Genomic DNA, 25,726 nt, shown 5'->3' on the forward strand with positions numbered 1-25,726 from the left:
TTCTGTGCAAGAGAAGGCAGCCTGTTCTAAACATCTGATATCCTGTGTAATCTTCAGCGAAGTTATTCTGTGCAGGCATCAGAACGAAATTGTAAGTCACCTTTGCTTAAATGAAATTGTGAATCTATTGTCAACGTTAAACATCTTGCTGCTTTGATGGGTCAGTTGAAGAGGGACCCCGGGGCACTCACCGGCCGGGAGGAGGTCTGGGTGCAGATTCTCTATTTCCTAAGCATTTGAAGGTAGCAGCTTATAGAAGCCACTCTGTCATTTAAAGAATAAATGAACAGTTTGAACAGGAGGTTGGGGTGGTTGAATTTATGTTAGTGAAATTGTGAGTGAGGCAGGGAATAGTAATGTCAGAAAAAAGTACTTTGTTTCTGTTTTGGGAAAGGGGCATGTCCTTTGGTTGTACTCATAATTTTGCAAGGTCTAGCTTTTAGAATTCGTCAAATGCCATATGTGCATAACTGTGTTCTTCATACAATTTTATCAGTCAAAGCCTCCTAGAACAATTTAAAATAGTACACTCAGTTGGCATGTTCACAGTGTGGGATTGGGGGTGGGGAGCTTGGAATTCCAGGCCCTGGTGTCCTGTGGTTAACTTCCTATGTGTTTTTAACTTCCCTGGGCCTCACGGGTGAAAATGATACTTTCTGTGTAGTATTGTCAGTTTTCCAAGTGCTTTCCCCTAGTTCAGTATGTGAAATGCCAGGGTTGTATTAGCCTCCCAGGTCCTTTCTAGTGCTGGCATTTTGAAACTCTGGCTAACTGTTTCAAGGCCTCAAGAAAATGTGTGGCATCTCAATTAGGATTAACTCTTGGACCCCTGAACTAGAGTGCCCCTAATAAAAAAACTGAAAATGTAGGGAAAATCAGTAAGTCTTTAGAAATCAAACTACCTTGTGTACCCACTCTGAGTGGAGAAATCTCTGATAGGTAAATATTTGTCTATTGCTAGGTAATGCTGTTTGGGATAAGAACGCTTTGAAGTAAAACTCCTGAACTGTAGAATACAGTTTTGCCATTGCCAGGCAGTGGAATAGTTTTTGTTGATGTTGCTGTCATTACAATTTTATTGGCTTAGTTTCTTACTGATTTGACCTTGTGTTATCATTTATATTGTAGGATTCATAAGGGGATTAATGTTGTTTGCTATATTGCTAGGGTAAAAATAGTATGGTGTATGAATCATGTGAATTGGACATAAAAGACAGTGGCCAAGTGCTCCTGTGAGTCTGCACCATGGCTGCCATGTCTGCAGTGTCATGGTGAGTCAGCTTCGTATCAGAGCATTCTCTTTTGTTGTGGTGGTGGGTTTTTTTGATGCAAAATAGATCTCAAGTTTATTTGTTAAAATGCAAATGGAAGATGAAGGATGGAATGCCAAGATAATCTTATACCCTGAAGCCTCATGGCTTTCTAACTTTGTAGAAATGTAAACAATTGGATAAAATATTTTTAGTTGATAAAGCATGTACAGAATAGGTTTACATTCTTCAAGCCGGGCTAAAGTTTTGATTTTTAGTTACTCTCTCATTGGTTACATTGCTTTATTTTTAAATCTTATCTTTACCCCCACTGATTGAGCAAACACTTGTCTTGTAAATACAGGATTTCTGGTCAAAAATTTTACATCTACTGTCTCATGACATTGCAAAGGCTAATAAACCTATTATATTTTGCTTGTGTCATAAAAGATATAGCAGTTAGCAAATGTGAAACTTTTATTAATCAGGGTCCGTGACACTCACAAATTAGAATTTTAGATGAAATAAAACAGATTTGAAAGGATTTTGACACCAGAAACATGCCTTATTAGTTAAAAAAAAAAAAGATTTTATTTGAAATTTTAAAAATATATACCCAATAAATCAGCAATTTCTGTCCTCCTTGGATCCATTCAAAGTCTCACAACCTCAGAGGCAACCCTTTTCAATGGTTCCCATTTTTTAGTTTTTTTTTAAAAATTCAGGATTAGATAGAATGGTTTCATTTAACAGTGTGTTCTATTATTGGATTAAATTTTTCCTATTTATTGCCATCTTAGCTTGCCTTTATTGGGAGGTGTAGCCCTTAGAGTATGTTTTCCTTACTTTGTTTCCTGAAAAAGATGGTATGGTTTAGGTTGTAGCTCCTGGGCAGACAGTAGTTTTGCCACATGGTATGCAATAAGTATACTGCATGCAATATGATTATTTATCAAATGTAAGAACATAATCTGGAATACTGCCAGAGCCTTCTAACTGAACCTTGCTCCTTGAAACTCTTCCAGACACAGGCACCAGAGTGGTCGATCTACAGTGAACATTGGCCATTTCATTCCTTTGTTTAGAACTCCTCAGAAGCTCCCCATAACCTTTAGTCACCTAGGGAACTTGTTAAAATGCAGATGCGTGAACCTTAGCTACCAAGGTTCGGATTCAGTTTGTGGAGAATTCCCAGACTTTGCTTTTCTGAACCACATCCTGAACATTTCTGACTCTGGCTGAATTCCAGGGATCTGCAGTTTTCACCCATCTCCCCAGGTGTGCAGGTGGTACCAGATCACAGTTTGAGAAACACTGTCATAGGCTAAAGTTCACGATCCTCAGTATGCCACATAAGTCCCTTCATGAACGGGGGCTCCCCCCTGTCCGCCTCTTGAGCTTCATTTCTGATCACTTCTTGTCTTGAACTTGATATTCTGGGAATTTCAAATTCCTTTGTTTCCATTAAATGTTATGCTGGTTTAATTTGATTATTTATGGGTTAGCGCATTAAAATGGTTCAAAGTGTAAAAGAGAATATTATACAATCAAAAGTCTTTCTCGACTCTTACAGACATTGGCCTAGGCAAAGAATTTATGAAGAAGACCCCCAAGGCAATCACAGCAGCAACAAAAATAAATGAATGGGACATGATTAAATTAAAAAGCTTCTGCACAGCCAAAGAAACAGTCCAGAGAATAAACAGACCACCTACAGAATGGGAAAAAATTTTTGCATACTACACATCAGATAAAGGACTGATAACAAGAATCTATTTAGAACTCAGGAAAATCAGCAAGAAAAAATCAAGCAACCCTATCAAAAAGTGGGCAAAGGACATGAATAGAAATTTTTCAAAAGAAGATATAAAAATGGCTAACAAACATATGAAAAAGTGTTCAACATCTCTAATCATCAGGGAAATGCAAATCAAAACCACAATGAGATATCACTTAACCCCAGTGAGAATGGCCTTTATCAAAAAAACCCAAAACAACACATGTTGGTGTGGGTGTGGAGAGACAGGAACACTAATACACTGCTGGTGGGACTGCAAACTAGTGCAACCCCTGTGGAAAGCATTATGGAGGTATCTTAAACAGATTCAAGTAGACCTGCCATTTGACCCAGCAATCCCATTACTGGGCATATACCCAAAGGAAAAAAGGTCATTCTGTAACAAAGGCACGTGTACCCAAATGTTTATAGCAGCACAATTCACAATAGCAAAGATGTGGAAACAACCCAAATGCCCATCAATACATGATTGGATTAGTAAGCTGTGGTATATGTATACCATGGAATATTACTCAGCTATAAGGAATGATGAAGATACGACATCTCTATGGTTCTCCTGGAGAGAGTTGGAACCCATTATATTAAGTGAAGTATCCCAAGAATGGAAAAACAAGCATCACATGTACTCACCAGAAAATTGGTTTCCCTGATCATCACCTAAATACAAATCTGGAAGCGACACCAATTGGACATCAGACTGAGGTGGGGGGTGGGGGAGGGGATGGGGGTATGCCTACACAATGAGTGCATTGCGCACCGTTTGGGGAGTGGTAACACTTGAAGGTGCTGACTCGGGAAAGGGGGGGTGGGGAAAAAAATATGAAACTATTGTTTAAAAAAAAATATATATTTTTCTGCTAAAAAAAAAAAAAAAAAAAAAGTCTTTCTCTTATTCCTGTCACCTCTCATTCAGTTTTTGTCCCTGGAAGTAACTAATGTTATCAGTTTCTTGTGTTTCATTCCAGAAGTAATCAATACATACAAATCAACACAGTGAAATATTCTTTTTTTCCCATCCTTTTTTATTCAATTATAATATACTGTGTAAGCTATTTTGCATCTTTTTTTTTTTAGCAAACATTATTTGTGGAGATTGCCATAAAGAGTATTCTCATTTTTTTTATTTTGATAGTATGTACATTATTCCATTGTGTGCCTTAATTTAATACCTGCTGCTATTAAATACATTCTGAAATGAACGTTTCCATGAATATTTACGGGTTTTCTCCCTGCTCCTGCCTCTGCCTGGGCCATTGCACAAGGTTCCCGGTCGCTGCCTGTGGGGGCCTCATCGCTGCTCCGCCGGCTCCGCTTCCCTGTGCCCGGGCCGGGAGCCACTAGGTGGCGCTGCGGGCTCTGGTTACAATATTATTGTATAATAAAAAACGATGATTTAATATGTAGTCGTCCTTCAGTATCCGGATTGGTTCCAGGAACTCCTACGCATGCCAAAATCCCTGGATGCTCAACTCCCTGATAGAAAATGGTGCAGTATTTGCATATAAGCTATGCACATCCTCCCATATACTTTAAATCATCTTAGTACTTCCAATATCCAGCACAATGTAAACAGTGTGTGAACAGTTGTTATACTGTATTGTTTAGAAAATTATAACAAGACAAAAAATCTTTATAAGTTCAGTACAGGTGCATCTTTTATTTTGAGCACGACCCATGGTTGGATGAAAACAAGGATGCGGAACCCATGCATATGTACAGCTTATTAACCATTGTTATGACCTGCCCATTTTTTGAACCTCACAAATATTTAAAATAAGCGTCATTATTTTTCATACACCTGGATTTTTAGATTTCAGTGCACAGTAAAACAAGATGGCAATAAGAGATTGCTTTTTAGATATTGGCAGGAAAATCAAAGAGAGGAATCTGTCTCAAAGGATAGATTGAATATCCTCTCCTTGGGACCACATGACTCCTTAGCAAATAGGCTGTATGTCCATCACCCTGGACCTATATCAAATATTATAAATAGTTGAGCTAAAATGAGTGAGAAATTACATCGGGTATTAGTGAAGAGTGAATATTAATTAATAAAGCTAAAGCTTTTCCGTCTTGAGAAAATAACAGTCAAATTAAAATGGGAATTTTACCTGTCACCGTGTGCTTTGCAGAATAAGCATGAACTATTTACAAATATATAGAGAGTAGTAGTAATGAAGTTAAATGTACAGCACTGATTTTGTCTAAAAGCTAAGAAAAAAAATGTATAAATACTGATCACAGGCAATATTGTTGAGATTTATAAATACAGCTGACCCTTGAGCAATGTGGGAGTCGGGGTGCCCAAACCCTGTGTAGTCAAAAATTTCAGTATAGGCCGGGTGAGGTGGCTCACGCCTGTAATCCTAGCACTCTGGGAGGCCGAGGTGGGAGGATCCCTCGAGGTCAGGAGTTCAAGACCAGCCTGAGCAAGAGTGAGACCCCGTCTCTACTAAAAATAGAAAGAAATGATCTGGACAGCTAAAAATATATATAGAAAAAAAATTAGCCGGGCATGGTGGTACATGCCTGTTGTCCCAGCTACTCAGGAGGCTGAGGCAGAAGGATTGCTTGAACCCAGGAGTTTGAGGTTGCTGTGAGCTAGGCTGACACCACGGCACTCTAGCCCGGGCAACAGAGTGAGACTCTGTCTCAAAAAAAAAAAAAAAAAAAAAAATTTCAGTATACTTTTTGACTCCCCAAAAACTTTACTACTAATAGTCTACTGTTGACTAGAAGCCTAACTGATAACATAAGCAGTCAGTCAACACATATTTTGCATGTTATATGCATTATATACTGTATTCTTCGCATAAAGTAAGCTAGAGAAAAGAAAATGTTACTTAAAAATAATAAGGAGGAGAAAATAGATTTACCATTCCTTAAGTGGAAGTGGATAGTCATAAAAGTCTTTATCTTTGTCATCTTCAAGTTGAGCAGACTGAGAAGGAGGAGGAGAAAGAGGTGGGGTTGGTCTGCTGTCTCAGGGGTAGCAGAGGTGGAAGAAAAGTGGACTCGTGCAGTTTGGACTCTTGTTGTTCAAGGGTCAATTGTGCTCAAACAGGAAATTTCTGAAAATGCAATACATTTTTTTTAATTTTCAGAAGTATTATGGGGGTACAAACATTTTGATTACATATATTGCCTTTGCATCGCCCAAGCCAGAGCTACGAGCGTGCTCATTCCCCATGCGGTGCGCTCTGTCCCCATTAGTTACGAGTTTACCCATCCCACCGTCCCCCTCCCACCTGCCCAGCACCCAGTGAGTATTACTTCCATGTCAGCACCTAAGTGTTGATCAGTTAGGACCAATTTGATGGCAAGTATGCCATCACCTCTTAGGTGAATATATTTTGAAATTTGGGTTCAATGTTGAGCTAAAACATTTGTACCTGTTGGTGGTAACCTCCCTATCATTAGTAAAATCCTGTTTCCCCAAGAATTAAATCAAAATATAATCAGATTAAAGAGGCGAGGCCAGGTGTGACTAGGTGAGAGGAGACTCCTTCTAAATAAAAATGTTTGCAGGTCAGTTTCACTACGGAATTGAGCCACCTTTGGGAGGTGAGTAGAGGAGAGGTGAGTCCAATCTTAATTTGGTTTTACTTCTTGGATTTCTACAAAAGTAATATATAGGAAGGCACAGTCTCGGCAATTGAATAATGTATTAATGCAGCAAGTGCCATCTGAGACCCACTCAGTGCCAGGCACAGCGAGTGCACTTGGGCCCACAGGGTCCTCTGCTCCAGGAGCTGTAGGTAGGACCAGATTCTCCACACCCAGGCTGGAGATGTGGCATATTCCTTCTTGTCTCAATCAAATCACAGCTTTGGCTACTCTAGGAGACAACGAATTGGATTTCCCCCAGTGACTCAATTCAAGCCGGCAGCTGCTGCTGTGGGTCTTTGCCACGACCAGGTTGGACCAGCTGGGGAGCTGGAGGGGCTGAGTCTAGACCAGAGATGTCCAATAGAAACATAATGTGACCCACTATGTAATTACAGATTTTCTAGTAACCAAAGGAAAAAGAACCATAACAAAATGATTTTAATTGGTAAAATATTTTTTATCATCTGACCAGGGGTTTACGTTGATGATACAAACATTTTTCAAGTTTGTTCAGCCAGGCACAGTGGCTCACGCCTGTAATCCCAGCACTGTGGGAGGCTGAGGAGGGAGGAACACTTGAGCCCAGGAGTTGGAGGCCAGCCTGGGAAACATAGCAAGACTCCATGTGGACAAAAAATAAAAAACCCAAAATTAACCAGGCGTGGTGTTGGCCGCAACTGTAGTCCCAACTATGCAGGAGACTGAAGCAGGAGGATCTCTTGAGCCCAGGATTTTGAGGCTACAGTGAGCTAAGATCATACCGCTGCACTTCAGAAAGACCCTGTCACTAAGGGAAAAACAATTTTTTTTTTGAGACAGGGTCTCCTTATGTTGCCTAGGCTGGTCTTGAACTCCTGGGCTCAAGGGATTCTCCCCTCTCAGCCCCCACCCCCTAAGTAGCTAGGAATACAGGCACACACCACACCTGGCACTTTTAGGGTTTTTTTAAACCAAACTTCTAAACATGAATTTTCACAATCTTGGAGAAAAAGTCCTTCTGAATAAAATCACTGGTCTGATGAGTGTGGCTTTAGGAAAGACCTCTGAGTAAGTTTGACTAATTTCCTTGATCAAAATATGAGATTTTATTTTCACGATCAAAAACTATTCAAAATTGTCAGAATCTCAGCTTTTGGCACAAAAGATGTCAGGGTGGAAATCTGCCCTAGGTCCTTGGTATGCTCTTGGCCAAAGAATGACCAGACACACCAAAGTGTCAGTTCCCGACTAGTATCCCGGTCCTCTGACTCCTTGCTTGGAAAAATCACCAGCAAGGCCAGGGCAACAGAGTAACCTCAGGCCGGGAGCAGTTTCCCAGGAGCAGCTCTGCAGTGTAGAATAACACGGGTCTGCCTGCGAGTGGAGAGAGACCAACTCCCCCACCCACTGACTCACTCACTCACTACTGACTTCTCAGATTGTTTCCTTTTATTAGCCCAGTCTGGGAGCAGGCTCTTGGGAGGTCTAGGATGTAGTTAGATGATCAACAGGTGTCCTCAATATCCCATCTGCATATGCAGCTTCCCTCTAAGAAAGCCCAAGAGGGGTGAGGTGGAGGGGGGTAAACCACAGTGCAGATTCAAGCTTAATTACCCTTAGGTTACTCTAGGTCACTTTCTAAATCTCAGTATACCTGGGCTGGGGAATTCCTAGATTGATAAAGCATTGCCTCCTTCCCCAGGTGTATCAGTTGCTCTGGATAGGATTAAGGGTGGGGCAACACCAAAATCGAGTGCCCACCCTTATCCTCCTCCCCAGGTGTAGCAACTGATCAAAACAGCACCAAAGCAGGGGACCTTTGTCCCAAGGAGAGCTGGAGATCCCAACTATCTACCTAACAAGATTAGCTCCATTCACAGATTAATTTTGATGCTCAATATTTCATTTCAACAGTTTCAGTCCTAATCCCAAGTCCTATCAATACCCATAATATACAAGATCTAATCTAGAATGCTAGTATGGCAATACTTGTTGAGATTGATTTTTAAAACCCATAAGTCAAAATGACATCCTTTATTTGTGGCAATCTCTTTACAGCTTCAATAACAATCCAATTTATGGCACAATTAAATCAAAATCTGATTGCATTAAGGATGCTAATCAGGGTGTGACTAGGGTGGGAGGAGGGACCCTCTATATAAAAAAACTCCTGGTAAGTGGAGCTCACTCCACAACTGAGCTGTCGGTGGAAACTGGTGGAGGCTAAAGGAGAACCTGGGGGAGGAGACGTGAGTCTGACCTTAGGTGATTTCTTTCTTTTCTTCCTAGATTACTACAAAGGACAGATATTAGAGAGCAAGGTTTGGAGAATGTGTGGTTACTAATTCAGCAAGTGTTATTTGAGGCCAACTCAATGCCAGGCACTTAGGGATACGGGGTCCTCTCCTAGGAGCATAAATTAGATTTTCAGTATCGAGGCTGGAGAAATTACTATCTTCCATTTCCTTAGTCATAGCTTGGCCTACTCTATAAGATGATGAATGGAGTTTCTCCCTTTGATTTGTTCAACCGCAGCTATTCGAAGGGAGTTTTGCCACAGCCAGATTGGAACAATTGAGCTGCCGAGTGGGAACGTTAGAGTCTTTGGGTCTAGACCACTGCTGTCCAACAGAAATATAAAGCAACTCACTCATGTAATTATACACTTTCTAGTAGCCACATTAAATTAGGGAAAAAGTCAAATGTTAATACAGAAAATGTGATACCATTTCAGCATTTAATCAATGTCTAAATGTTCTTAACAAGATAATTTACATTCTTTTTCTCATTACATCTTCAAAATCCAGTGTACATTTTTTTTTACACTGAAAGTTCATCTTAATTCCTATAAACTGAGCTGGACAGCTGAGTCTCCACCATTTCACCACACCGACTTCCCAAAGGAAGAACCATGTCCTTCATTCCAACTAGCATTTCAAATATCAGAAGTTCAAGGCCAGGAGTCCTTTACAGACATATTTATGTTGTGCTTTCATTACCTGTTACCAGGCACTGCTATACCTATGCATGTAAAGATGAAAGAGCCCCAGGGAGTATTGTCATTGAACTCATGGAACTCCAATATCATGTACATTTTTCCGCAGACGGTGGCCATGGCTGAACAATTTAAAGAAGCAAGTAAATGTCTCGTCTGCCTGTCTTATCTTGAAAAACCCATGCGCCTCGATTGTGGCTTCATCTGCTGCCTCCGATGCATCAGCTCACTCCGCAAGGACCCCAGTGGGGAAGGTGTCTCATGCCCCTCCTGTTCCGTGGTCACTCAGAAGAATGACATCCGGCCCCATTGCCAGCTGGGGAAGGTGGTTTCCCAAATCAAGGAACTAGAGCCCCAGCTGAGAACAATTCTATACCAGAACCCAAGGATGCTGAAGTTCCAAGGTAGGGAATCTGTGCCACCTGCTCTCAGCCCATCAATGGCCCTGGAAAAAGCAACTGTTATGGCCTCTGAGGAACAGTTCTCACCTCTGAGCATAGATCAGGGACAGCTGGAGATTTTGAAGGAAATATAGTATTTAGGTCATGTCCTAGCCTTGTGCTGCCAGGGGCTACTGAGCCCTTGAAACATGGCTAGTGTTCCACATGGAAATGGGATATATGGAATAATATGTTATTTAAGGAAATTTTGCATGTTATTTTTTTAATATGTCTACAGAAAATTTTTAAATTATACTCGTAGCTTCATTGTATTTCTTTGGGCAGAGCTGACCCAAAACACAGGTTCTCAAATTTGAACATGCATTAAATTACCTGGAGATCTTATTAAAATGCAGATTCTGATTCTAAAGCATGGGGCTGGCCTGAGAATCTGGATTTCTGACATTTATAAGTAAAATTGTTTTTCCATCATTTAAAATATTTATTAGATATCTATATTTGGAATGAGTCTTGCTAAATTTTATCACTTTGAGTGTAAACAACAATCATGGTCTGTCTGCATGGATCTCATGCACTAAAGGGAAGAAATCTTTAATAAAATAATCAAAAAACTTAATGTAAAAAGAATCCCTAGTATAAGAGGGACTTGTAACAAATATATTTATTCATTCTCTATATGAAATTTGACTTAATTAAGGAATCCATCTTTTGACAGTGGATATGACCTTGGACATCGACACGGCCAACAATCGACTCATCATTTCTGATGACCTGAGGTCTGTCCGTTGTGGACATCTCCAACAGAATCGCAGAGAGTGTGCTGAGAGATTCAAACAGGGAATCTGTGTCCTGGGCTCCCCTCGGTTCACCTCTGGACGCCATTACTGGGAAGTAGATGTGGGCACAAGCAAAGAATGGGACCTGGGTGTTTGCAAAGAATCTGTTGATCGACAAGAGCCAGTTCTACTGTCTTCAGAATCTGGCTTCTGGACTGTGGGTTTGAGAGAGGAAGAGGTCTTCGCAGCCAGCACTGTGCCTCCAACCACCCTCTGGGTGAGTCCCCGGTTACACCGAGTGGGCATTTTCCTGGATATGGATATTGGAACCATTTCCTTTTATAACATCAGTGATGGATCCCACGTCTTTACATTCACTAAGGTGCCTGCTGCAGAGCCACTGCACCCGTTCTTTGCTCCTGCAAATTCAGTTAAGGATGATCAAGGCCTCCTGAGCATCTGTCCCGTGATAAATCCGGGCACTGCCAGATCTCCAGTTCATCCTGAGCAAGGCAAATAAAGTAAACTTTTAGCACAAAAACCATGTAGAGAAAATCACTTTGTGCTGGAAGCTAAAAACATTTCTGCTTGGGTCAACACATGGGACAAATTTACAGCAGAAAAATATGGAACATTTCAAGAATCATGAATATAAATTAAGTAGACATTTCAAATATTAAATATCACGGTTGTCTTTTGGGTTTTATGTTTATATTTCTGTTCCAATAAATGCGTTTTAAGCTCTCAGATCAATTTCCAAATGTTTTCCTTTTTATTTTCTGTAAGAGCTGTGTGTTAAGGAGATTATAAATTAACATTTGGATGTGATCCAACTGATCATGTGATTTTCTAAATGATGAAGATATAAGCCCCAATATAAATAGGAAAAATATATGTGTGTAGGTATCCTGTTAAAAAATGAACCAATACCTGTGTAATATACAGAAGTTAGAAGACAAATTATCACCATCACAACAAATTTTATCTGACATTTTCTTGAACCTGACCCTGTCTGTGCTATAAAAACTGAAGCATGAATTCTCTAACTTAGGTTATACTCCTGGGAGCAGCTGATGTGCTCACTCATTCTGTCCTCTGCCATCTATATTTAATAGAGCAGCAAGGCATGGATACCCACTATCATTACTTCTTCTTTCAAAAAAATCAATAAAATCAAATAATCTTTAGCAAGATTGACCAATTTAAAGAGGGAAGACACAAATCATCATTATCTAGAATGAATGAGAGAACTAACAACCAGATCTACAGATAGAAAAAGGATACTATAGACTATAGAAAAAGGATGCTACAGAGTATTACATAGTTATGCCCATAAACTGAGCAACCGTAATACTAAAAACATACAAAGACATGTAAAAAGAAAACTAAAGATCAACAAACTTACCATACACATAAATGCAAAGATTCGCAAAATACAGTATACAGCAAATTGATTTATCAATATATTAAAGTACTACATTCTGACCAAATGGGTTGTACTGTGGGATCGCAAGGGTATTTTGACATTAGAAGATAATGTAATTTACTAGATCAACAAAAACTATACAATCATGTCAACAGGTGCAGAAGACATTTGACAAAGTTCAACAACCATTCATAATAAAAACTAGGGGGGCTGTGGGTCAAGGGCAATATACATAACCTAAACCTTTGTACCCCCATAATAAGCTGAAATAAAAACATAATAATAATAACAATAAAAACTATCAGCAAACTAAATATACGAAGGAACTTTCTCAACCAGGAAAAGGCTATCTTCAAACATTCTAAGGAAATCATGCTTAACTGTGAAAGACTGAATGTTATCCCCCTGTGATCTGGAACAAGACAAGGATACCTGGTCTTATTCAACCTCATGCCACCAATTGAGCCAGTGCAATACGGTGAGAAAAAGAAAGGATACATATTAATACATACAGAAAAGAAAATAATAAAATCCCCTCTGTTTTTAGATGATATGATTGAAAATGCAATAAAATCCATTTTTACACGTTAACTGATTCACTATTCAGAACCACCCAAGGGCAGATTCTGTTACTCTCTGCACATTGAAGAAGAGGAAACTGAGGTTCAGAGAGGCTGTTGTGCAGGTCCTGCGGGAGGAAGATGTGCACAAGAGGAGGAAGTGGCTGGATAGCAAAGGACAATCATGCAATACGAAGAGTCCAAAAAAGTGAAGAGTAGAGGACACTTCCTGACGCATTCTATGATGTTAGCATTACCCTGATCCCAAAGCTGGACAAGACAGTGCAAGAAAAGCGAACTGCAGACACGTGTGTCAGTGGGTGAGAAAAGGGCCACAAGGAGGCTGTGTGCACATGTGTGTTAGGGCATGTGTGTGTCGTCTGTGGGGCAGAGCATGGACGACGGACTAACACAAGGCATAACAGTGTGAGTGAGCGACACTGGAGTAGAGCGTGAGAGTGTATACGAGAGCGTGTGTGACAAAGGGGTGCGTGTGCGTTTCAGAAACTATTCCAAAAAAAAATCAAGGAGGAGGGAATTCTCCCCAACTCATTCTATGAGGCCTGTATCACCCTGATACCAAAAACAGACAAGGATACAAGAAAAAAGTAAACTGTAGACTAATCTCCCTGATGAGCACAGACACAAGAATCCTCAAGAAAATACTAGCAAACCAAATCCAACAGCATACCAAAAAGATAAGATAGTACACTATAATCAAGTTGTATTGTACATCAAGACCATGGGGATGGTTCAACATACACAAATCAACAAATGTGATACATCACCTAAGCAGAATCAAAGATAAAAACTATGTGATCACCTTAATAGATGCAGAAAAAGCATGTGATAAAATTTAACACCTTTTCATGATAAAAACCTTCAAGGAACTAGGCATAGAAGAAACATTCCTAAAAAGAGTATATGACAAACCTACAGCTAACATTATACTGATGGGGAAAAGTGGAAAGTGTTTCTTTTAAGATCTGGAACAAGACAAGCATGCTCACTTTCACCACTCTCATTCAGCATAGTACAGGAAGTCCCAGCCAGAGAAATCTGGCAAAAGAAAGAAATAAAAGTCATCCATATTGGAAAAGAGAAAATCATGGCATCCCTGTTTGCTGATGATATGATCTTATATTTAGAAAAACCAAAAGACCTCACGAGAAAACTCTTAGATTTGATAAATGAATTAAGTAAAGTTGTGAGATACAAAAATCAATGTACAAAAATCAGTAGCATTTCTATATATCAATAATGATCTAGCTGAGAAGAAATCAAGAAGGCAATCCCATTTACAATAGCTACAAAAAGTACCTAGGAATAAATTTAACTAAGAAGGTGAAAGATACCCACAAGAAAAACTACAAAACACTGATGAAAGAAACTGAAGAGGACACAGAAATGAAAAAAAGACCCCATTCGTGCTCATGAATCATGAGAATCCTGTTGGGATCATAGACACTGGCTACTGCTCCGGGAAGCTCTCTTTTACTTCTTGGATGCCAAGGGAGTTGAGCCACACCTGGAGGAGGATGACCTGGTACATGGCTCAGCAGTTCTGTGTCCAGCAGAAACCCAGGCAAGTGACAAGGGGACCCCTAATACAAGGTTCCTCCTCACAGGGCCCATGCAAGAAGTAGGCTTTCTAGGGTCAGAGGCTGGCCTGGACGTGCACCTAGAGGCAGCCTTGCTTGCAGTGGTGCTGGGCCCTTGGCTTCAAATTAGGAGTTTCTTCTTGGGCAGATCCCTGAGGATGTGGCTAAAAGTAGGGGCCACAGTGCCTAAAAACACAGAGATATTCATCCTGCTGGTTCCCACACTCACCGTGGAGGTGCCCTGGCCAGGAGAGTTCCAGCTCTTCAAGCCCAGGCTTCCCCCATAGCTTGTGTGGTGCTGGGGGCCCCTCTTCTTTCTGCTGTAGTGCTGAGTGCTCCGAAGGCAGAGCTCAGATCTAGGGCTGCCTCTCTGCTCCCAAAGCCCACTGGGGTTGCTGAAAGCACGAGTCTCAAGGTGGGGGGGCTTGTGCTGCCCAGTGTTGAGCAGAGATGCCAAATATTTGGTAAATATTGGTTGCAGGGCTGGGTGTGTAGGTGGCAACTGCGAAGCCAGAGGCAGTGCATGAGTCAGGGGAAAAATACAGTTTTGGTGCCAGCAAAGGCTGGCTGGGTGCTGGCATGGGTGCTCAAGGTGGAATTTGTGGGGAACAAACCCCCTAAATCTGAGCATGTTGTGCCTCTCCAGGCTGGGTGACCTGGAGAAGAGGTCAGGGACAAGAGGCTGGAGCTGAAGCTACCAGGTCTTCAAACTGGAGAGAACTGTCAAAGGCAGTTTCAAGGCCTGCTCAATGGCATGTGTCGAAGCTCTAATCTCCAACATGATGGCATTTGGAGGCGGGGACTTTGGGAGGTGATTAGATTTAGATAAGGTCATGAGGGTGAACCCCCCATGATAAGATTAGTGCCCTTATAAGAAGGAGAGGAAGAGACACCAGAGTTTTTCTCTGTCCTCCATGTGAGGACTAACAAGAAGACGGCCATCTGCAAGCCGGAAAGAGAGTCCTGACCAGTAACCAAATCTGCAGGCACTTTGGTCTGGGACTTCCTAATCTCTAGAACTGTGAACAGTTTCTGTTGTTTAAATCACTCAGTCTATGTCATTTTTTTACAGCAGCCTCAGCGAACTAAGGCAGTCACTCTGAGAAGGTGATAATGTAAGAAAACCCCAGTACCTGTGTAGTCCACAAAAGGCTCAGGCTGCCATAACAAAATGACATAGATTGAGGAGGAACTTGATGTTTTGGGAATAGTTTTCAGGAAGAGTGGTATTAGTTTTTCTTCACACATTTGGTAGAATTTGGCTGTAAATCTATCCGGTCCTGGGATTTTCTTTGTTGGGAAACTTTATTACTGATTCAATCTCATTATTGTTCTGTTCAGGGTTTCTACTTCTTCCTGGTTCAAACTTGGTAGGTTCCATGTTTCCAGGAGTTTATCTATTTCCTCCTGCTATCTAGTTTGTAAGTGTATAGTTCTTCATAATAGTCTCTGACAACATTTTATATTTCTGTGGTATCCATTGTAATGTCTCCTTTTTCATTTCTAATTTTGTTTACTTGAGACTTACCTCCTGTTTTCTTTGTTTGTCTCACTAGCAGTTTATCAATTTTGTTTATCTTTCAAAAAACCAACTTTTCATTTTGTTAATTATTTTTATTTTTTACTCTCTGTTTTATTTAGTTCTACACTGATATTTATTATTTCTTTCTTCTGATGACTTTGGAGTGACTGGTTCTTGATTTTCTGGTTTCTTGAGGTTGTCATTCCATTTGTTAATTTGTAAACTTTCTACATTTTTGATGTAGGCTTTTATTGCTGTAAACTTCCCTCATAGCACTGCATTTGTGGCATCCTGCAAGTTTTAATATATTGTGTTTTATTTTCATTTCTTTCCAACTTTTGAAATTTCTATCTTAATTTCTTTATTGACCTAATGCTCATTCATGAGAATGTTGTTTAATTTCCATGTATTGGTAAAGCTTCCAAAGTTCCTGTTGGTATTGATTTCTTGGTTTATTCAACTGTGATCTGAGAAGATACTTCATATGATTTTAATTTTTTAAACTTTGTTCAGGGAGGGACAAGTTGGGTGACTAGAGACATTGCTTGCCAGGCCATCCTGGAGGGAAGACAGGAATTTTGATAAAGCAGAGAGGAGAAGAGATGCAGAGCGGGTGTGAGATGGGTGTCTAGTTTCATTCTTCTGCATATGGTTATCCAGTTTTCCCAGCACCATTTATTGAAGAAACTGTCCTTTCCCCACTGTGTGTTCTCGGTGCCTTTGTGAACAATGAGTTGTGTGTAAATGTGTGGGTTTATGTCTGGGTTCCCTATTCTGTTTCATTGATGTACACGTCTATTTTTATTCCAGTACCAGGCTTGTTTGGTTATTATATTATAGCTTTGTATATTTTGAAGTCAGGTAGTATGATGCCTCCAGATTTTTTTTTTTTTTTTTTTGAGAGGGAGTCTTGCTGTGTGGCCCAGGCTAGAGCACCGTGGCGTCAGCCTAGCTCACGGCAACCTCAAACTCCTAGGCTCAAGCAATCCTCCTGCCTCAGCCTCCCAAGTAACTGGGACTACAGGTGTGTGCCACCACACCCGGCTAATTTTTTCTATTTTTAGTTGCCCAGCTAATTTTGTTTTTCTATTTTTAGTAGAGACAGGGTCTCACTCTTGCTCAGTCTGGTCTCGAACTCTCAAGCTCAAGAGATTCTCCCGCCTTGGCCTCCCAGAGTGCCAGGGTTACAGGCGTGTGCCACTGCGCCTGGCCCCTCAGCTTTCTTTTTGTTCAGGATTTCTTTGGCTATTCATGGTGTTTTGTGGTTCTACATACATTTTAGAATTACTTTTTTCAATTTATGTGAAGAATTTCATTGGTATTTTGAAAAGGATTGTATTGAATCTATAAATTGCTTTCAGTAGTATTGTCATTTTAACGATGTTAATTTATCCGATACATGAGCATGGAATAGCTTTCTATTCTTTTGTGTGTCTCTTCAATTTCTCTCAAAGGTGTTTTATAGTTTTCCTTGTAGAGATCTTCCACATCTTTGGCCAAATTGATGCCTAGATATTTTATATTCTTTGTAGCTACTGTAAATGAGATTGTTTTCTTGATTTCTTTTTCAGATTGTTCACTGTTGGCATATAGAAATGCTATTGATTTTTGTTGATTTTGTATCCTGAAATTTCATTGAATTTTTTTTATCAGTTCTAACAGTTTTTTGTGGAGTGTTTAGGTTTTTCTAAATATCAAGATCATGTCATGTGCATATGAGTCTCACATGACTTCTTCCTTTTCAATCTGAAGGCCCTTTATTTCCTTCTCTTGCCTCATTGCTCTGACTAGGACTCCCCATGCTATGTTAAGTAACAGTAGTAAAAGACAGTCCTTGTCTTGTTTCAGATCTTAGAGGAATGGCTTTCCATTTTTTTCTTATTCAGCATGATGTAGGTTGTGGGTTCCTCATATATGTCCTTTATTATTTTAAGGTATGTTCCTTCTATATCTAGTTTGTTGAGGGTTTTTATCATGAAAGGATGTTGAATTTTATCAGATTATTTTCCAGTATCTCTTGAAATTATCACATAGCTTTTGTTCTTGTTTCTGTTAATGTTACGTATTACACATTTATTGATTTGTCCATGTTGAAGCATAACTCATCTTTGCATCCCTGGGATGAATCCCATTTGATCATGGTGAGTTATCTTTTTAATGTGTGGTTGAATTGGGTTTGCCAGCATTTTTTTGAGGATTTTTACACCTATGTTGAACTGTAGTTTTCCTTTCTTGTTGTGTCTTTGTCTGGTCTTGGTATCAGGGTAATGCTGGCCTCACTGAATAAGTTTGGAAATATTCCATCTTCTTCAATTTTTTTGAAGAGTTTGAGTAAAATTGGTATTAGTTCTTCTTTAAATGTTTGGTAGAATTCAGCAGTGAAGCCATCTGGTCCTGGGCTTTACAATACTTTGATGGGAGACTTTTTATTATGGCTTTGAACACATTACTTGTAATTGGCTTGTTGAAGTTTTATTATATCTTCATTGTTCAATCTTAGTATTATAGATTGTACGTGTACAAGAGTTTTCCATTTCTTCCAGGTTTTCCAATTTGTTGGCACATATTGTTCATAAGTCTCTAATGATTCTTGGTATTTCTGTGGTCTCAGTTATGTTTCCTTTTTGTTTCTGATTTTATCTGTGTCTTCTCTCCTTTTTACTTAGTCTAACTAAAGTTTTGTCAATTTTATCTTTTCACAAAACCAATCTTTCTGTTTGTCAATCTTGTGTATTGTCTTTTTTAGTCTCAGTTTCATTTATTTCTGCTCTAGTCTTTATTATTTCTTTCCTTCTTCTAATTTTGGTTTTGGTTTGTTCTTCCTTTTCTAGTTTCTTGAGGTACATCATTTCATTGTTTATTTGAAGTCTTTCAACTTTTCTGATGTTGGCGTTTATTGCTATAAGCTCCCCTCTTAGTACTGCTTTTGCTGGATAACAAAACAAACTTCCAGTTTCTGATGCTCCTTGTAAGGAGCTCGGAAGTCACCATTCTGTCCTAACAACAAGCACAAGCTAAGCAGACTGAGAAGATGAACAACACTCCCAGGATTCTTAAGAGGTGAGGACACAGGGCGAACCACTGCCCCAAGACTGCAGAGAGAGGCGAGAGCAGGCGTCATAGCTAACCAGCACAGACTCAGGAAACCTCCCAGGGAAACACTTCTGGGGTAAGAACGCTGGACTGGAATTGATAGATGCTGGAGGCTCAGCGCGGGCAACTGTGAGGGTTAGAGCTCCAGGTGCGCCCGGTCACAGGGTTAGGAGCTCCAGGTGTGCCCGGTCAGAGGGTTAGGAGCTCCAGGTGTGCCCAGTCAGAGGGTTAGGAGCTCCAGGTGTGCCCAGTCAGAGGGTTAGGAGCTCCAGGTGTGCCCGGTCAGAGGCTTAGGGGCTCCAGGTGTGCCCGGTCAGAGGGTTAGAGCTCCAGGTGCCCGGTCAGAGGGTTAGGGGGCTCCAGGTGCGCCCGGTCAGAGGGTTAGGGGCTCCAGGTGCGTCCGGTCAGAGGGTTAGGGGCTCCAGGTGCGCCCGGTCAGAGGGGTAGGGGCTCCAGGTGCGCCCGGTCACAGGGTTAGGGGCTCCAGGTGCGCCCGGTCACAGGGTTAGGGGCTCCAGGTGCGCCCGGTCACAGGGTTAGGGGCTCCAGGTGCGCCCGGTCACAGGGTTAGGGGCTCCAGGTGCGCCCGGTCACAGGGTTAGGGGCTCCAGGTGCGCCCGGTCACAGGGTTAGGGGCTCCAGGTGCGCCCGGTCACAGGGTTAGGGGCTCCAGGTGCGCCCGGTCACAGGGTTAGGGGCTCCAGGTGCGCCCGGTCACAGGGTTAGGGGCTCCAGGTGCGCCCGGTCACAGGGTTAGGGGCTCCAGGTGCGCCCGGTCACAGGGTTAGGGGCTCCAGGTGCGCCCGGTCACAGGGTTAGGGGCTCCAGGTGCGCCCGGTCACAGGGTTAGGGGCTCCAGGTGCGCCCGGTCACAGGGTTAGGGGCTCCAGGTGTGCCCGGTCACAGGGTTAGGAGCTCCAGGTGTGCCCAGTCACAGGCGACCCCACAGCTCTTGGAGCTTGACCTTCAGGAGCTTGACCAGGTTCCTAGTGAGGATCAGAGAAGAATTCCCTCCTGTTGCCAGCAGAGGGCGAGGAAGAGCCGCCCTTTTGCAGCGCCCCAGGGCAACGTGCTGTCAACACCGCCTGCCCTCAGGAGAAACTAGTTACCACCAGGGAAGGCTGGAGACAGACTGACTGCAGGAGATACCCCCTTCGCTCAGCTCTAGCCTTCTGTGTGGGAAAAGGGAACTGCCCTACTCTAACCGTGCTGACCCACCTAAGGGAGGAGGGGGACAAAAAACAAAAAAACTTTTTAAAACACTTGTAGAGTTCAGTCCAGAGGCAAAGGCTCATTTAGAGAATGAGACCAAATTACAGGACTGTAGGACCCCTCCCCTCTCCCCACGCCTTCCCACCACTTCACTAAAGGCCTCTTTACAGCGATTCTTTTACCCAATACCTCCTGTCTGGCCATGAGGAGAATATTACGAGACCCCCCAAAGGCAAAAAACACAATTTGAAGAGATAATGCAAACATTAGAACCAGACATGGCAGGAATGTTGGAATTATCAGCCCAGAAATTTAAAACAACTATGACTTCTATGCAAAGAGCTCTAATGGATTGTTAAGAAAAATGTTGGATAAATTAAACAGTTTATTTGAGCAAAGAATGATTTGTAAATTTGCCAATTCTCAAAACCAGGAGAGGCTCAGAGAGCTGTGCTCTGCAGCGTGGGCAGGCAGCATTTATGGTGGAAAACGGAAGTGAGATTAGAAACAGCTTGATGGGTTACAGCTTGGTTTGCCGTATTTGAACATAGTCTGATCAGTTTGCTGCCTGTGACTGACACAAGCTTATCTGCTGTGATTGTCTGAGACTCAGCTAGTCTGTCCCATCCGGGGACTGGGGCAGTACTGCCTGCCCAGGGATCCACCCAGTAGGAGCCCTCCAAAGGACCCAGAGGAAGCCAAACCATTCCACGTGCCTGGTAAAAGGCCTGCAGTCTGTGGGCCCCAAAGTGGACCCTCATCCAGCACCAGCCCTATGTACCAAGGCCCAGGAAACAGTCCAGCCCACCCAGGGACTAGGAGAGATCCATGCCCACCAGAGCCCTTGTAATAGGCCCACCAACTGTGATGTCCACCGTGGCCCCAACCCCAGCCATGTGACCCTGATCCAATCCACTCAGCTGTGATCCCAGAGAACATTCCCTCAGCCGAGAGACCTAAGAGAATGCAGCCATAATGTGCCAAAACTGAAACAAAATACCCATTAAACACTGATTCTACCCTTCCTCCCACCCCAGCCCTTGGAAACCACCCTTGTAGTTTATGTGTCTATGATTTTAACTGTGTGGCACACTTCATATGAGTCGAATCCTGTGGTATTTGTCCTTTTGTGACTGGCTCATATTGCTTAGCATAATACCCTTAAGGTTCACCCATGTTGTAGCATGTGACAAGAGTTCTTTCTTTTAAAGGCTGCATAATATTCCCTTGTGCACATGTATCATGTGTTCTGTATCCATTCATCTGTCAGTAGACATTAGAGTTGCTTCTGCCTCGTGACTTTGGTGAACAATTCTATTAATACAAGAAACATGAGTATGTAAATATCTCCTTGAGATCCGGCTTGGAATTCTTTTGGATATATAACCGCAAGTAGGAACTGTGGAGATTCTTAATTTTGACTTTTAGCTCTTGGAATAGGAAAAGCCTTTTATATCACGTTGATAACACTAACTTGAGCCCCTCTGGTTCTATTTTTATTGCCTGTTATTTCTCTTATCTGTATCTTCTTGATCTCTTTATATGTGGTTATTTTTATTCAGTACTATTAATATATATTGTGTATGATATGTTTTAAAAATTGAGATCTTGGGTGCTGTTAGTATCCTGCAGAGAAGCCTCATATTTGCTTCTGGCAGGTGTCTGCAAGGCATTAACAATAGACATGATTTAAATCAGGGCTTCTGTTCCTGTGAGGGCATGTGTACTTCCGGCTCCTCACAGCACGGAAGTCTTCAGTGTCGTAAACCAAACAGTGACAAGTTTCCCATAATACTCTCTGCAGGTAGTCAGCTCCACGTTTTTTGTGAACATAGTTCTCTAAATCTATCAAAAGAAACACTCTACTTCTCAGCCATCCAGCTGCCTCTTTTGAAATCTGTGACAGCCAAAGGAGCTGCAAATACCAAGGTCGTCTGTCTGGATTTTCATTCCCCCGACCTTGGTGCCTTTGGCGAGCCACATTTCTCTTTGCCTTGCAATTAATTTGATGTTGTCCACCATTTTTTTCCCCTAAACTTTTGCTGAGGTTTAGAGTTTACTCAGCAAGATTATTGATATGTATTATCTTTTTGCTATTGGTAGAAACAAGCAATTCATTTCCATATATACATAAGAACTTCTCATATATATGAACTTTAAATATATGCAAATGAGCATCCTAATATATATATGTATGTTTTATATATACATATGAATAAATATAGATTCATTCTATTTTGGCCAAATGCATTCCTGGCAGAAAGTTACCGCTGCTACCCTTCAATGGATGACACCTCTGCACTGTGATACGTTATAGAAACTTTCATAACTTATCTCTAAGCCTTTGGATCATTAAGGTTTTCTCTTGGACAATTTGAATATCTAACATATTTTATTTCTCAAGGTCTAAGAGGCTAATTAAATGAGATGGTCACTAGCAGAGAGTAATATTTACATTTAGTCTGAAAGCAGCACTAGTTCTCTACTCTGTAGATTAATAAGGCTAAGGCCAACACATCATTTTTTAAAAATAATAGAATCCAATTAAATGATTTTAATATGAATACCTTTATGGAAACACAATCTTAAATTTACAAACCTAGAAGTTGTCACTGTACAGATATAGAAATAAATGATATTTTTACATTACATTTATAGGAAACACAAACAAAATTTTAGTAAAACACTGTTTATTTCTTTCAAATTATTTTGTATAGCTCTGAAGAAGTGTATTCTTATAAAGCAAATTCTCAGCCCTAGGAAGCTCAAGACCGGCAGCGGTGGCTCTAAACTGGGAAGGGAGGATGGTCAGGTGGCGGATCGAGGGTGGATCGTGTCCAGGAACAGCGGACGCGAGGGAGACCACCCGGGCTGGGCGCTGAGCTGGGGCGGGGCGCGGAGGCTGCGGGCCTCGGCGGGTCCGGCGCTGCCCCGGGGCGGGTCCGGGTCGCAGCGTCCCGGTCGCCCCCGCACAGGCCGCCCCCGGCTCCCGGCGCGCTGGAAGCGGACAGCGGGACGCGCCGCACCGGGCCCGCCGGAGCCGCCTGGGCGCCTTTTTTAACTCCTGGACATCTTTGGTCAGCTTTGTCGCTTCCATCTCATCCCTTCTGTACTTGTTAATTTTATTCTTCCTAAAACACACCCTTGAGGTAGTAGTTCTTACTGTGAGGGCTCGGTGCAGCTGAGGTTTTATTTTATTGTCGGTAGAGTGTGATTACATAATGCTAGTAACTGACATTCAATCAATCCTAATTGCCAACAGGTGACTATACAATATGTTCACTGCATTTAGATATATCATTATTTGTCATGTGTGTTTGCACTCAGCCTGTGTAACACCGTGTGTGCCACTTACCTGTAGAGGTGACTCAGGCACTAGTGCAATCTTTGTGCTGCAAAGGGGACCCTGAGGCGGGGAAGGGTGAGGACCCTGGGCAGGCGGCAGAGCCGGCAGAGACCACAGGCTGATCTCACGCCAGGTTAGATCAACATTTCCGCTCTGAACACGTCACTATTTTGTGGCTCTAGATTTAAAAATAAATTTGATCTTTTGTGCATGGAAATACAGTGACATTTTAGAAAATGTAAAAAATACTTTTAGTTTTTCCCAATAATGCTGTCTATTACGTGGATAATAATTCTTATTGCCATATAGTGAACACTTCTTACTCATGTGTCAGACTACGAGGCAAAGGCTCATCCCTCACCTGGGCCTGTTCTGCCCCCTAAGCTGCCCTCTCAGGCCTTTTCATACCACTCATGACACTTTCTCACAGCCACACAACGTGCAGAGATCTTCTAAAAATGTATTCTATTTGTAATTGACAAATAATGACTGCATATATTTATCAGGACGTTTCAATACATGTAGACATTGTGGAATGATCAGACTGATTAACGTGTCCATCACCTCACACACACAGCATTTCTTTGTGGTGACAACATTCTCCTGGCTACGCATCCAAAGGAACAGAAATCAGTGTGTCACAGAGATGTCTGCACTCCCATGAGCATCGCAGAGTGATTCGCAACAGCCAAGACATGGACGCAACCAAAGTGCCCATCAACAGATGAATGGATTTTTAAAATGTGGTATATGTACGCTATTTATTCAGTCTTTACAGAAACAGGAAATTCTGTCACTTGTGACAACATGGATGCACATATATTTATATGTAAGAGATGTTTGTTGTTTGTCTTCCCAATATGATATAAACACCCTGCAAATAGACATCACACAGATTTCAATGGCCCGATACCCCCGATGGCTGGCACGGATCCTGACACAAGGAAGATGCGGTTGCCGCTGGGTGCTGTTGAGAAGTGGGCATTTGCCACTTCTAGCCACTTGCTGCTTGTGGTGGAGAAACTGGTTGTGACCACTGGCCAGCACTTGCCCATCTTACCCAGGAAGGCTCTGAGGTGACTCCTGCAGCCAGGCCCAGAAGTAAGACATTCCGGATTCCCGGTGAGCTTGCTGGCCTAGGCCATGTGATCACAGTGTGGAAAGTGACAGGAAGGGACTCCCCCAAGGCCAGGTCTGAAGTCAGGACCCACTGCGCCCACTGGTGGCTCCGAGCAACCTCCACCCCCAGGTCTGGCCCATTGCTTGGCTATTTTTTTTTTAATTTTATATTTATTCTGAGAATTTCCCAATATACATAAAATTAGTGAGCATCATATAATGAACCCCTTACATACTATCACCTAGATTTTGAAAAAAATATATTGATAATTTGCTAAATACACTTTTTTAACCTTTTTATTTTGATATTATTATAGATTGATTCACCAAAATTTACAAGAATAATACATTTTTGGCCCCTTGACTCAACTCCCTCGGAAGTTACATCTTTCAGACTTATACTCACTTTCAAAAGGAAGAGTTTGACACTGGTACCATGCATGTGCACTTAGTTCTATGTAATTTTATCACATGTAGATTTGTGTTGTCACCACTGCAACCAGGACACAGGACTGTTGTGTCACCCTAAAGATCTTGCTCATCCTTTATAGTCACACCTGCCCTCCCGTTCTGACCCACCCCCCAGTATCTCCAACTCCTGGAGGCCACTAGTGTCTTCTACATCTCTGTAATTTTGTCATTTTAAGAGTGTGGTATAATCATACAGTATGTGACATTTTAATATTGAATTTTTTTCACTCAGCGTTAATGCCTTTGAGATCCAAGGTGTTGTATCAATAGTTCAGTCCTTTGTTTCATCAATAAAGAGTATTCTGGGGTATGAACATACCTATTTAAGAACAGTTGGGTTGTTAGCAGATGGGGCTCTGCAAGTAAAGCTGCTGTGAACAGCTACGGACCGTGTGGACTTAAGTTGTGATTCCTGGGGGACAAACACCCAGGAGTTCCATTACTGGGTCCCATCACAGAGTGGGGGGGGGGGCGCGGGATTGGGTTTGTTGGTTTGTTTTTAAGGAACCACCAAAATATTTTCCAGAATTACTGTGTCATCTTACACTCCCACCAGCAATGCTTAAGA

General features: G+C 41.8%; 1 protein-coding gene across 2 annotated transcripts; it reads left to right on the plus strand.

Moving 5' to 3' along the window:
* The first annotated feature begins 1,080 nt into the window (after positions 1–1,080).
* On the plus strand, positions 1,081–11,514 carry LOC138401740 (ret finger protein-like 4A). Of its 2 annotated transcripts, none has more exons than XM_069497281.1 (3): positions 1,081–1,271; positions 9,741–10,035; positions 10,748–11,514. In XM_069497281.1, the coding sequence occupies exons 1-3, from the start codon at positions 1,269–1,271 to the stop codon at positions 11,326–11,328; spliced, it is 879 nt and encodes a 292-aa protein (XP_069353382.1). In that variant the 5' UTR covers positions 1,081–1,268; the 3' UTR covers positions 11,329–11,514. The 2 variants fall into 2 exon arrangements, with proteins under 2 accessions (XP_069353382.1, XP_069353383.1); XM_069497282.1 differs by lacking the exon at positions 1,081–1,271 and adding an exon at positions 6,581–6,627.
* The last annotated feature ends 14,212 nt before the right edge of the window (positions 11,515–25,726 follow it).

Source organism: Eulemur rufifrons, chromosome 21 (assembly GCF_041146395.1).
Source record: "Eulemur rufifrons isolate Redbay chromosome 21, OSU_ERuf_1, whole genome shotgun sequence".
In the NCBI taxonomy this organism is placed as follows: Eukaryota; Metazoa; Chordata; class Mammalia; order Primates; family Lemuridae; genus Eulemur; species Eulemur rufifrons.